This window comes from Protomyctophum parallelum, assembly GCF_964188405.1.
Source record: "Protomyctophum parallelum genome assembly, chromosome: 16".
NCBI classification, from domain to species: Eukaryota; Metazoa; Chordata; class Actinopteri; order Myctophiformes; family Myctophidae; genus Protomyctophum; species Protomyctophum parallelum.
In genome coordinates, this window is record NC_139711.1 from 33,303,664 (window position 1) to 33,317,347 (window position 13,684).

At 44.3% G+C, this 13,684-nt stretch overlaps 1 protein-coding gene across 3 annotated transcripts in view; it reads right to left on the reverse strand.

The window, feature by feature from the left end:
• Window positions 1-11,711, reverse strand: part of pcdh11 (protocadherin 11) — a gene marked incomplete at both ends in the record, with an annotated part of 161,994 nt that extends 150,283 nt beyond the window's left edge. For all 3 annotated transcript variants that reach the window (XM_083785335.1, XM_083785334.1, XM_083785333.1), the window contains 2 exons: window positions 1,259-3,766; window positions 11,172-11,711. In XM_083785335.1, coding sequence (XP_083641461.1) covers window positions 1,259-3,766; window positions 11,172-11,711 — 3,048 coding nt within the window. The remainder of the gene's footprint in view (window positions 1-1,258; window positions 3,767-11,171) is intronic.
• Between the last annotated feature and the right edge of the window lie 1,973 nt (window positions 11,712-13,684).

The window sequence follows — 13,684 nt, forward strand, 5'->3', positions numbered from 1 at the left end:
GCCTGACAATGAAGGATCATGGCAAATTGGCAATACATATCCATTATGTACATTACTCAGTAATGCATATCAGGAATAGTTATCACACACATAATTATGTTCTCATAAGACATGTATCCTCTGTCCTTTACGATCTCATTTTGAAAATGTACAGCTGGACTGCGTGTGCACATAATATGCTACGGCCTTTTTAGCATTAATTGGGCTATTTAAGGTTGCGTATTAATGAGTTAAATGAGACGATGGCCCAGCAGGGCCTTTTTTACGAACTACTACTCCCTCAGTGTTTAAGTATATTGGTCCCGAGGCTCCATGTCACCTTGATCTCCGTGACCCCCCCCCCCCCCTCTCTATTCCCATTCCAGTGCTCAGTCTCTTTGCACGGCTCTCTGCTCTGGCTGTCAGAGCTGAGCAAGGCCACCTCTCCTTACCTCTGATTTACATTTATTTCCCTCACCAGGTTTTATTTATTGGGGCACTTCGCATTTGGCACATCTCTTAGGGAGTCATAAGCCCTGGTGCTGTACCCTGGCATTCAAATGAGCTTCTCTCCGCAAAACTTCACTGGCAGAGCAGTATAATGGTGCTTGGTATTTTGAGGACAGAAGCGGCAAAAAGTAGGATTATCTATCGAGTATGTTTTAGCACATCTAGAGCCATTCTTTTCAGGGTGTACTATTGTTTTTTCTTCTTTTTTTGGCCTAAATGCATACTTGATGAAGTGAATGGTCCGTCTCGCCTTATCAGTCTACAGTAGTTGCCATTTTATTTCTACCTGACAGCCAGGCTTGTTTAAACAACTTGTTAACTTGTTAGTCAAAGAGATTAAAACACAGGTCTGCCACTGCATGAGCTCAAACGCCGCTGTGCAGGGTTCAATTAGACTCTCCCAGTCTCCCTATAGATCTGTCACCCGCCATACTGTAGCTACTATAATTACACTACTGCCATTACTCTCAACTTTTGAAAGGAACTTTAACAAAAACAAGGTTAATGCAATTACAGATTGGTTATAAAGGACCGTATGCCCGAAGGATCTGTTGGATTCATTTCAAGAGAAATTAGGTTTTAGTCAGAACAGGGACTATGTTCAGTATTCTGCACAGATGACATTCATGTAGACATGGTGGGCTGTGTGGTGGAGTCCCCTGGCTCCATGCTGCCACCCTCCCCCCTTCACATCGCCTACCATGGGACAGCGGGGGGAGTGTGAGTGGGGACTGGTGTGGGTGGGTTTAAAAAGGAAGTCATGAATTACCTGTCGGGTGGTGATTTGCCCCGCGGTCTTGAATCCCCCCTGACAGCTGCACTCTGAGACACTGTATGGGTCGGAGCTAGTGGAGGAGCACTTGGAGAGCGAGTCACAGCCCACCACGAACGTGTTGTCCAAGGGGAGCTCCTGGATCACGTGGTGTTTCTTTGGGGCCACCGGAGTCTCCGGCTTGATTTGAAAGGTGGGCTGAGGGGACGCAGACTTGTAATGCTTGGCTAAATCTGGGCTGTCAGGTTTGAAGGTGGTGGGCGTCGTGGCCCAGTTGTATTTCCCCATGGTCTGATCCTCCAGCTCAACGGGGAGGTCCAATGTGCCATTAATATGTTCATGGCTGGGGTCGTCAGGCTTGGATTCGTCAATGCTCACAAAGTTCAGGAGGAGACTCTTAGGGGACCGCTTCTTCTTCTTCTTCTTCTTCTTAATCTGACGGTTCTCTTGGTTGGGTGACACCCACTCTCCGCTTTGCTTGCCCTTCTGCACCACTTTATGCCTTGGTGTCTGGCGGCATCGCACCAAGGCTGTAACAAATATCACTAATATGACAGTCATGGTGCCTGCTATGATAGCAATGACAACAATAACATATCCGTTGGCTTGCGGTGTAACCTCGCTGTCCCCTATATTGCGGTCCAAAGGCGTCTCCATGCTCTTCCGCAACTGCTCTTGGATGAAGGTCGCATTTGAAACAGAGTCATTTACAAATAGGTGAATGAGTGTGATGGCGTGCAATGACTCCGGCTGGCCTAGATCTTTGACCTTGATTACCAGCCTATGCAGACCCTGATCGGCTGCCACTATCCTCTCCTGCAGTGTTATGTTACCAGTTGTTTTGTCTATTGAAAAGAGACCTCTAGGAGATACCCTCGAGGTGATGATAATGCTGCTGCTGATGCTATACTGCAGCTCAGCATTCATACCTGTGTCATTGTCAATGGCAAACACCCTTGTGACCACGGCACCAGGGGCGGTAGTGGACTGCACGAGGTCGTAGCTGTAGTTTGATGAGGGGATGACGAACACAGGGCGATTGTCGTTCACGTCGACCACATTTATGGTGACCTTGGCATAGGAAGTGCTGGGAGGCTGCCCTCCATCAACTGCTTTCACCATAAATGTGTAAGAGCTTTGCTGCTCCCTGTCGAAGGTGATATTGGGCCTGATAACACCAGTCTGGGGGTCGATGATGAAGGTGTCTTTACCATTCAAAATGGACAAGGTTATAACAGAATTGTCCCCCGCATCAGCGTCAGTCACTGTGATTAAGCCCACAGTTCCGTAAAGAGGCAGGTTCTCAGGCACATAGAAGTTGTACTCAGGGTGTGTGAAAGCCGGGCTGTTGTCATTAAGGTCCTGAACGATTAGCCTGACAGTGACATTGCTCTGCAGGGACGAGGAGCCATTGTCCCTTGCTATGACAGTGAATGAGTACCTCTCCTGTTTCTCCCTGTCCAGCCGTTTGCCAACTGAGAGGATACCTGACCGTCTGTCTATGTTGAACCCATCTGGTACGTCAGGGCCAAGAGTATAAATAATCTCAGCATTATGTCCGCTGTCTGCGTCAGTGGCACTGATTTTTATCAACTGCGTAGAGGGGTCATTGTTCTCAGGAATGGAGAGCTGGATCTCTGGCTGGGGAAAGATGGGTGCGTTGTCATTCTCATCCTTGATTTTAATTAAAAGCATGGCCGATGTGTTGAGTGGAGGTGTCCCCCTGTCCGAGGCTACTATCCTAATTGCATATTCCCTGGTCGTCTCATAATCAAGAGGAGCTGCCGTCTCCAATAAAAATTGGTCATTAAAGACTGGCTTCAAACGAAAGGGAACGTCATGGTCAGTGTAACAAGCTACTTTGCCGAACAGATCGGCATCCTTATCTGTGACTGTGATTAGGGCTATTTTGGTGTTGAGAGGCGCATTCTCAGACAGGAGAACAGTCCCATTAACCAGGTTGATTATGTAGCGAGTGTCTATGGATGGCACATTGTCATTAACGTCTGTTACATTAACAATCACTGTGGCTCTGGAGGGGGTGGAGCTGCCATCACTAGCCAGGACAATGAGCTTATGAACAGGTGTCACCTCCCTGTCCAGTGGCTGCTTTATGGTAATCAGTCCTGTGGAGCCGTCGATGGCAAAGTGGCGTTTGGTCGAGGCAGAGATCTGGTTGCTGAAGGCAAAGTGTATTTGAGCGTTGGAGCCCAGGTCGGCGTCCGAGGCGTGGAGTTGGGCGACCGACGTCCCTGTGGGTGCGTTCTCGGGCACGTTGACCTCCAGCTCGGTGTCCTTGAAGATGGGTCGATTGTCGTTGACGTCAGAGATGGTGACCTGGAGGATGGCGGTGCTAGACTTGGGAGGGTTACCCCCGTCCTCCACCTTGATCTTCATTACAAATGTATCTTTCTGCTCACGGTCCAGATTCTGCTGAACGATGAGCTGGGGCCACTTGTCTCCCTCTGGAGTCTCGATGATGTCCAGGCCAAACTCACTGACACTCTGCAAAGACAAAAACAATAAGGGCACACTTTATTGTCGTTACGTGAAACATTTAGCGTATGATGTCACATGACCTTTATAACACAAATTTATATAGAAATATAGAAATCAAACGTAACTCAACTAGGACAATACAGAGAAAATTCCCCCATCATACTGAAATACGGATGCAGTGCTGTTAGTGAGGATGATGCATTTTTATGGGAATGCAGAGGAGGTTGTTTATGTAGTGTCAATTGTCAAGGTATCACACTAACACAACCGCACGCCGTGAAAAAAGCTATTGTTTGCTTTAGAGGATCAATGTTTGTTCAGCACGCATGTGAAAACCTTAAGGTGAAAGTTCTTCAATAGCCTTAAAAAAGCTCCTAACGATGTTTATTTTTCTTCTCAAGGAAAGGTTTATGTCAATGTTGGATTTAGAGAGAAACAACAAATATTCCCAGCTTGTTCTAAATGAGGCTGCCGCTGCTCTATTGTATTCCAGCTCTAGGGAAACCCAACATCTTTCAACAGCAGTCCACGTTGTTTTCAATGGTTCATGGTTCATGCACAGCATACATGTTTATAAATTAAGAGAGTGATGTAGGTAGGGAAATACATTATTAGGTATTCAGTGTGTGCATCGTTGAGACTGATGATGAAACACCACATGAACCCTTGTGTCCCTATTCTGTGGTGAACATTCAGGGGAAATAGCAGATCTACAAGCTCACAATGCATTGCATTGTGTTGGTGTAGAGTGTAGACTGTAGAGGTAAACAAGTATAGTCCTAGTATAGGGCCTCTGGTCAACTATAGTTTTAAAACAAGTTTTGAAAAACATAGTAACCTACCACTTCAATGAGCTACTCTCATCCTTCTTGGTATCATCTACTACTCCTTAGTGCCCTTATTGCAATCCATCTGCCTTAACTAAGATGAGATTTCATTCCCCCCTCTCCTGTGTCTATGCTGGAATTGAGGACACAGAAGCCACGACATTTTGTGATGCAAGAGACGTTTTCAAAGATGGCCTTAAATGCACTGTGAGGCTCGACCACAGATTAAAGATTGGGAGTTAAAAATAATAATGATTGCACATTAGGAAAAGGCGTTTCATCCTGGAAAAACTAAATCTGGGCAAAAGTAAAGCCTGAGGAAAATGAAAACAAATGCATATGTAATCCCCATGAGAAACTGGCACGTACTATTCCCAGTAATTGCCTTTCCCTTTAAAAACTAGCACTTTTATGATTTCAGATGCAGTATGTGGTAGGGATCCATCCATTCTTCCAAATTAGAGAGAAAGGAGCAAGAACGAAATGTAGAATGGGGTTGGTATAGAGTGTAGCTCTACCACCCTGTGTGTGTGTGTGTGTGTGTGTGTGTGTGTGTGTGTGTGTGTGTGTGTGTGTGTGTGTGTGTGTGTGTGTGTGTGTGTGTGTGTGTGTGTGTGTGTGTGTGTGTGTGTGTGTGTGTGTGTGTGTGTGCGTGTGTGCGTGCGTGCGCAAGAGAGAGACACACAGAGAGAGAGAGAGAGAGAGAGAGAGAGAGAGTGCGAAAGAGAAGGGGAAGGAAATAAGAAGATCAAGCCCATGAATGAGCTGCATGCACATTATGAAACAAAGAAGCCCTTTGAAGCTCTTTCAGTCAGAAGCAGTTTCATGCTAAAACAAGAAAAAGCATCCTCTTTAAAGAGATAAGCTTCATGCTGCACATAATGTTGTAGGAGATTACTCTGTCTAGGCACAGCTATCAAATGAGATTAAGATACCGTACATACATTCGCACTGTGCGAGGAGGGGAAGAGAAGGAACATTTGGACCAAATTGCTGCACAAGTCTCCCCAGTAGGTTTTAAAAATCAGCATCGCTCTGGTGCCGATATACTGTTGTAGCAGACAGAAGGAAATGTGCGGCGGCAGCATGTAAATCATTGTGTACTCTCGAAAATTGCTTGCCGGGGGAATGTTGTCACTATGTTAGTGATTGACAGAACTACTTAATGCAGCCAACGCTGCTGGATTGATCATTCAAAGGTTATTTTGTGATCTTTCTGGCCAGAGGGAAATTGTGAAAGGATAACCAGGAAAGTCATATGCATATGAGGAGATGCAGATATGTCTTATGGACAAATTGTGCAGCGTGCATGCATGTGTCACCATGCATTCATTCCTTCTATACTCTTACAACTGATAATATGCGAATAAATAAAACCATAACTGCACTAATTTCCAGCTGTTTTATTTATTCTATATTGTTTTTTCCACGCCTTATGTCCAAGCATTTTGAATAGCCTTTGTGTATGATATGTGCCAAACAAATTAACTTCCCTTGTCATGCCTAGACCCTATCCGACAATTTCAGTATAGTATCAGTAACCACAACTGTACAGGTCATTGTATGTCATGTAGGTCATGGATAAGGCTCAATTTATTGGCACATACAATATTAGTACAGTACATGAACACACTGTTGATAGTGATATGTCAAGGCAGGCCAATGTGTCAAAAGCAATGCTGCATGCCTGCATGGTGATTTATGAGATGGCAGTTCTGCTATGGTTTTGTCTTTGGTTTCACATGCAACTGAAGACAGAGACTGCACTCAGCGCATTTCAATATGCTTCATAGACCTATCTCTCAGTCTGTTGGGTTATGATGATAAGACAAAAATCACACCTGTGTGAACTGAACGGGGCAACTATACATTTATTGTTATAGTTACTGTACTCTACTGTGCTCTGTACTGTACTGTATTGTAGTGTACTGTGCGGGGGTCCCCGGAACATCCAGACCCCCAGGAACGGCCCAGGGCTCATACTGTAGTGTACTCTGTGCTGTACTCTACTGGCCACTTTAGGCGTTGCAGCTTTCCGTGCTCAGACATACAGACATACAGACAGACACACATAGCTGCGTATTGGAGCGGAGGCACTGAAAAAAACCCCACTCTGCTAAATGCCTACAATTACAATCACAATTTAGGCATTTAGCAGACGATCTTATCCAGAGCGTCTTGCAACTGCGAAGTCTGAGTAAATGACATGTACCCTAATCAACAAACATGGCTGTAGTTGCGAACGCAGTGAGCCACTTACTATGACAGCAGGGGCTGAGTGTCTGTGTGTGTGTGTGTCACGCTGTTACTGTCACGCTGTTACACCACCGGCCCGCCACCAGAGGGCGCAGCTGTGGCACGCACGCACGCACGCACGCAAGCACACACACACACACACACACACACACACACACAGGGCGCAGCTGTAGCACACACACACACAACCACACACACACGAGCTGCGTTCGCTTCACGCGTTTGCGCGTCTTACTTGTAGATAGTATGCATGAATGACAATGGTAACCCTAAAGCCCTAACCACACCAAAGGGTCACCATGCAACTCCTTGGATCCAAACGGTTGCAAGGAGTTAACGCTAAAACCGTCTTGACCCTTTGGTGTGGTTTGGGCCATTGAATTCCATGCGTTGAATCACTAGGGTCAACGTGGGTCAACGTGCAACAAGACATATCACACCGCAGGGACAACACTATAACCGTCTTGACCCTTTGGTGTGGTTTGGGCCATTGAATTCCATGCGTTGAATCACTAGGGTCAACGTGGGTCAACGTGGGTCAACGTGCAACAAGACATATCACACCGCAGAGACAACGCTAAAACCATCTTGACCCTTTGGTGTGGTTAGGGCTTAAGGTTCAGTGAGGAACATCTGCCTGAATGTCTATGTGAGCACATCTGACAGGCCTTGATATACTTACTTGTGCGAGGTGTTATTGAACACCGAAATTAGCCGATCTACAAGCTCACAACGCATTGTGGCACGTGGTGAACTTGTAGATCTGCATGACACCGGCACGCAACTAATGAATCCGGATTAACATGGTTGATTCTATTGCCTCACATGCATGCAACCTCCTGAACTTCGATTATACAGTTTTGATTCCACACTACAAGGCCACAGGCTTTCATATCGATCAGACAAGGGAATCAGTGTCGTACATATATTCGGAATGAGTGCAGCACACAATCAAATCAAAGTTGCCCAATTTAAATGAAAATGACTGGGGACTGCTGACAAAGGGAAAGGGGGCTAACGATGAAGGGAGGATGAATTTGAATCCCCTTCTGCAGCCATTCTGACTGGGCTAGATTATCAGTGGATGCATCTTTCAGTCAAGTTGATGACCTTATTAAAACTCAGAGGAGACTGAGATTGGGCTGTGAATATATCAGGGAGACTCTAGTCACGGTGATGCCCATGGATGGGGCCAACTGGGGAGGGCTATTCATCACAAGCTATAGCACCTCTTTATAATGCTGATAGAAACTCTCTTTGTCCCTCTCCCCCTCTCTCCCTCTTTCATCCATGCCTCTCTCTCATTTCTCCCTCTTACGTTTCCCCTATCCCTCTTTTAGTCTTGTCCCTGGTCATGATCTGATCTGATGCATATAGTTAAAACAAAAGAAGCAGCAGGGTATTGTTTGTTTCTTTTTGTCAACAGCTCATGGAGGATGATGACTCAAAATGAAATTCAAATGAAAACTGGAAATCATTGACAGCAAGTCAGTGTGTGCCTGAAAGTCAACCCATTCAGCCTATATAGGCAGCACTTCACTGCATCTATAAAAATATAGGATCCCAATGTTGGCTATTAGCCGAGGTTGCACAAATGCCTTTCGTATCAAATCATGCATGGCTCGCAATGGAATAGAAATGAAATTACTGTTGTGCACACTTGAAAAACTATTAAACAAAGAATCCACTCCAGCAACTTAAACACATTTCAGCAACATTTCACATTTCAACCCAGTTGCAATGCTAAGAGTACCTGCTCCAACCAACCCCCTGAACCAAAATAAGGCCATCCAGGTTAAGCAATTATTGTCTTTATTCTGGGGCAAACATTCAGCAGAAATAGCAGATCTACAAGCTCACAAAGTGTTCTGTTGCTAAGAGCTGTGAGCTTGTAGATGTATGAGTTTCCCTGTGAATACTCAAAGTGATCAAATCTGCTTTCATGGAGGATCCTCCTCCATCCATGCATGGTATTACTTTCTCTGACCTTCACCGTTTCTTAGGACACACGCCTTTGCTGCAGTTCAGGGGAAGTAACACAGCTTGCTGCCAATGCTAATGGCAGAATTTCACACAGGCTGCAATTACAAAGCATTACGTGTGCTGCTGGAAAGCCGTGTGGGCTTACTAAGAATTGTCCCCTTTTTGCTATGGAAAGATATAATAAACGTGTGCACAAGGCAAAGAGACTACCATGTCTCATTCATCCGTTCTTTATGGTGGCGGCTGAAGTGGGCTACATGTAGAGCGGGAGGCTGTTTCAGTAAGCATGCCTCACTGTGCCACACAGTGGTAGCTATTCCAGCATCATGTCCTGAACAACACGAGAACATTGGGATAACTATTATTCTCAGGGAGCCTTGAAGACAAATCTCTGGGGACCATACAAAGATAGTCCAATGGGAGGCTTGGCGCCAGGAGCTATTCTAGGAAAGGCTTGCAAACTCTTCCATACTCTTTTCTATGTTACACTAAAGTGTAGAAAAGAAAAAAATGTCCTGCAGTGCCTCTCCATGCATTTTAAGTGACCGGCTAGACATGTAAATGATGGGTGATGGGGAAAAAAGTGCAGAACTGTAAAACAAAAGTAGGACTGAATCAGGGATACAGTGCCAGCTGTAAAAGAGCATCCTTGTTGCCAGAAGGTTGGCGGTTTCATTCCCCGGACTGGCAGGAAAATCACTCCCCCAACACCATTCAAGTGCCCTTGAGCAAGGTACCCCCAAATGCTCCAGTGGAGCTGCTCAACAGTGGCTAACAGTAAGACTGTGGTTGAACTGGTCAGCTCCCAGGTTTTAATGTGTGTCTGTCTGTGTTTCTAGTTGCAGAGCGTTTCTGAAAATATGCACTTGTGCTCGGCTACTACCCTGGGTAAATAAAGAAAAGGAAAAAATGCATTTTCAGCAACACATTTTCTTTAATAAAAACCTCCGCCATAGGCGAGGGGTTTGAGAAAGCGTCGCATTGTGAAAAGGGCAAAGCAAATGATTGCAGATGATCATTGTAATGAGCAGAACATTTGGTTGGTGATTTTCCAGGCATGAACAATTCAGGACATTGCACTGGAGAGGCCTTGGCAGTGGAGAGACTCTTTAAAAATGCAAATTGGTATTCAAGGCAGACACGGTCAGCGGCGATTCTGTTCATTCTAAGCCAGTTCTAACTTCATCTGAGGCTCCGAGATTGACTTGTGATTTACTGCTCACAGCCTGGTTTAAAGAATAAAACTCACATAATATATTCAGAAACAACCTTTTAGATACCTCTCAGCGTAAATGTTTTCTCCAAATGCCCAGTAACCTTTCTCTATTTAATATATTTAGGTGTTCCTCTGAAGTACTCACATCTCTCTATTAAATTACACTTCATTTATACAGTATAAAGGCTCATCATCTATATTCATCGAGCCAGACAGAATTGAGTGTTGTCTAGACTGTAAATGAAGAACGCATGATATTATCCTACTTTTCTAGTTTTAGGCCTAACTTCATTAGGCAAAATAGAATATAACGCTAGTTTAATAGAGCATCAATTAGATGATGAAGAAAAGCGTTCCAAGTTCTGCATGAGACACCGATTAGCATAATGCACTGCATTCCTCCTTTCTAGCTTTAATCTACTATGCTCACCACATCTAACCTGTTGCCGGAAATTGGATGTAGTCGCTGTGTCTGCAGTTTCCTTCGGACTGTTCTCCTGTTATTCGTTACACTACATGGCAAAACTTACCCCTCTTTATGGCCTACTCTGATAATGAAATAAAGCATATGGAAATCTTAATGGCTCGCATAAAACATGGAACATGCATTATTGCAGTTTACTGTACTGGCTTATGAAATAGAAAATGGTAATATTTTCAAATCTGTGTAACCAACAGCAGATTTGCCCAATCCCTCTTGTACTGTAGATATAGGAGGTCATTGAACATATTTTTGATATGTCCAGCTTTGAGTGTTTGTGTAAACACAAACATTGTGTAAATGACAAAAGTGATTACGCAAATTGAGATTGGCCAGAATGAGATGATGTATGATGATAAGAGCACCCCTCACATCACACGTGTGTGAAGTACGGGTGTGATTTTATTTTAAAGATATGAAATGTGTGAAGCTGAGACGGGTCAAATTTTTTATCAGATGTGATGCAAGGTACTCATTGAAAACAAAAATGAACTGGGTGTGAGACAATAGTGGCGTAATCGCTTTTAACTTAAACTTACTATGTGTAGGCCATTCCATCATGCATAGACATCCTCAAGAGAATACAAAAACGTTTCCCCTTCACATTCACATCCATCTCATTTCAAGAAGAAAAACAGTCATCCTCACCTTGACCAGTTCATAATGCTGGATGCCATTGATCCCTACATCTGGGTCAAATGCTGAGGGCACAGGGTAGCGGGTGTTGATGGCTGTGTTCTCAGGGATAGAGATGTTGATGACAGTGGACTGGAACAGGGGTGCATTGTCATTGACGTCCTCGATCAGGAATCGGATCTTGACCAATCTGAAGATTTCGTCGGGCAGCACAGCCACCTCTATTTCGTAGTAGCAGCGCTTCTCCGCAAACACCCCCGAGCACAGCTTCTCGCGGTCAATGCGGTGATTGGTGGTGAAGATCTCCCCTGTGTTTGCCTCCACTCGCACCAAAGGCACGTCACCCGTCTTGTACACAGGCTTGAACTGCAGTGGCGAGGACAGTCTGACGGCAGGGTCCAGATTGAGGTCCAGATCCTTGCGCAGGTTCCCGATGCGGACATTCTCCGGCTGTTCCTCCTTCACTGTGTAGTCCCTCTCCTGGGCCTGGCATAGCAAGACCAGACAGGTGAGCAAGGCCACCAACACCTGAGCCTGACTTACTAAGTCCATCATCAGGAACGGGTGGGAGCTTCAATTCTATGGCAGAAATTCTGTATCAACAGAGATAGACAGAGAGAGAGACAGAGAGAGAGGAGAGAGAGAGAGAGAGAGAGAGAGAGAGAGAAGGGGTGGCAATGTCAATACACAGAATTACATGGCATAAGTTCTATTGTAATTAGTAATTCCCTAATGGAGAGTTGTGAACTTGACCTTTTCATCCTAACTAGCTCTGAGCCCACATCCTTCCCGTGTCTTTGAGAGCAAATTAACGGCAGTTTTACACAATTAACCTTTGATGACATCCATTGAGCAAGCAGACACGTAAAAGGTTAGTAGTTCACATATTCCATCAATCTAATTCTATGGTGGTAAATGAAACATTTCATATTGGAACATTTGGAACATACTGTACTGTATGTGGGTGGTTGCTTTTGCGTTCGCTCTTGCGTTGAAATTGCCACGACAACAAAAACTTTAAACTGGGTTCAAATTGCAACGCACAAATCACCTTTGTGATCCAGACATATTTTTCAGCGTTTTGAACAAGTGACAACCTATTGTGTACTGCAAGGGGAGAAATAACTCTGTTTATCCACCAGTGAGTAATGATGGTGCTGCAATGTCTCCACAATGTGCAGGTCACCAAGATTTCAGTTGAAAATGGAGGGGGTTGAAGCAATACACACAATGTTCACACTAATGTTTCTTACGATGAACACATGCACGCACAAGCACACACACACACACACACACACACACACACACACACACACACACACACACACACACACACACACACACACACACTGCAATTGACAGCGACTATTAATGGTGTGCCTCATTTACCCTGAATGTAAACAATTGAGCGCTCAAATATCTTCATGAGCATCATATGCAAACACACATAGTTTGATCAGAACTGTTTAGCACAACTCTGTGTGAAAAGAAAACATTATGAAATCAATTACTGTGTATGAAGCCATCCGTCACACGAGTCACACATTACATCATCATAACTGACTGCAACAGACTGACAACGTCAGCACACAGTTTACTGAGTGATCCCTCTTAAGAAACCCAAAGCGGAACAAAAGAAATGCCGATGGGTTCAGTACCATCTGACATTATTCATTAATCACGGTTTTCGTGTTGGATGCCAGTTTGCTTGATGCTATAGTTCCCCAAAATATCCAACAGCTTTATATGCAGAAAAAGCTTGCTCAGGGGCAAAAACCCACAGTTGCCAAACCCCAAGTAGGTCATTGAGAGAGAATTAGGGATGGCTTAATAAAAGGCAAGGCCTTCCCTGCTGTTTTAATATACTAGCACTAGAACTGCTGACTGTTGTCACTTAGTTAGTTAATTAGGCAACTTGGTAGTTTACCATTTCATCGGTAAGCTTGTTAGTTTGCGCTTGTCATAACACAACACGTCTAACTAATATTACTGTCTACACCACAATGCCAAGGGTGCACACACCAAAATACATTATGTACTGTATATACACCATACATTCCCAGATGATAATTTGCTTTCAATGAGGTCAGTTCAGTGGCCATTTTGTTGGTTTGGTCACCATATCACCCCCTTGGGGTTATCGGTTATCAACAAGAGGTTATCAGTCAACATTCTTCCTTTTTTCACTCCTCTCACCCAGGATAAATATAGGCTGGAAGAATGATACAGTATTGGTGTAGGGCCTAGGAGGCCAACCCAGAAGTTACCATCATTGGTTCCCATCGCACATTTCCAATAGATAAATAAATAAAATAATGTCTGTTGTTGCAAACAAAGGCTTATGATGTTGACATGTTTAGTTGTTAATAATAAAATAATTATGATTTTTGAACCACAAAAAATAACAGCTTAGTACTAAAAAGGCTGCAATTTCTGTTGTACAGTAAAACATCTCTTTTAGGTTTGTGTTTAATGCAGATCTTATGTTATGCACACATGGTACACTATGGTAAAAGAACAACATT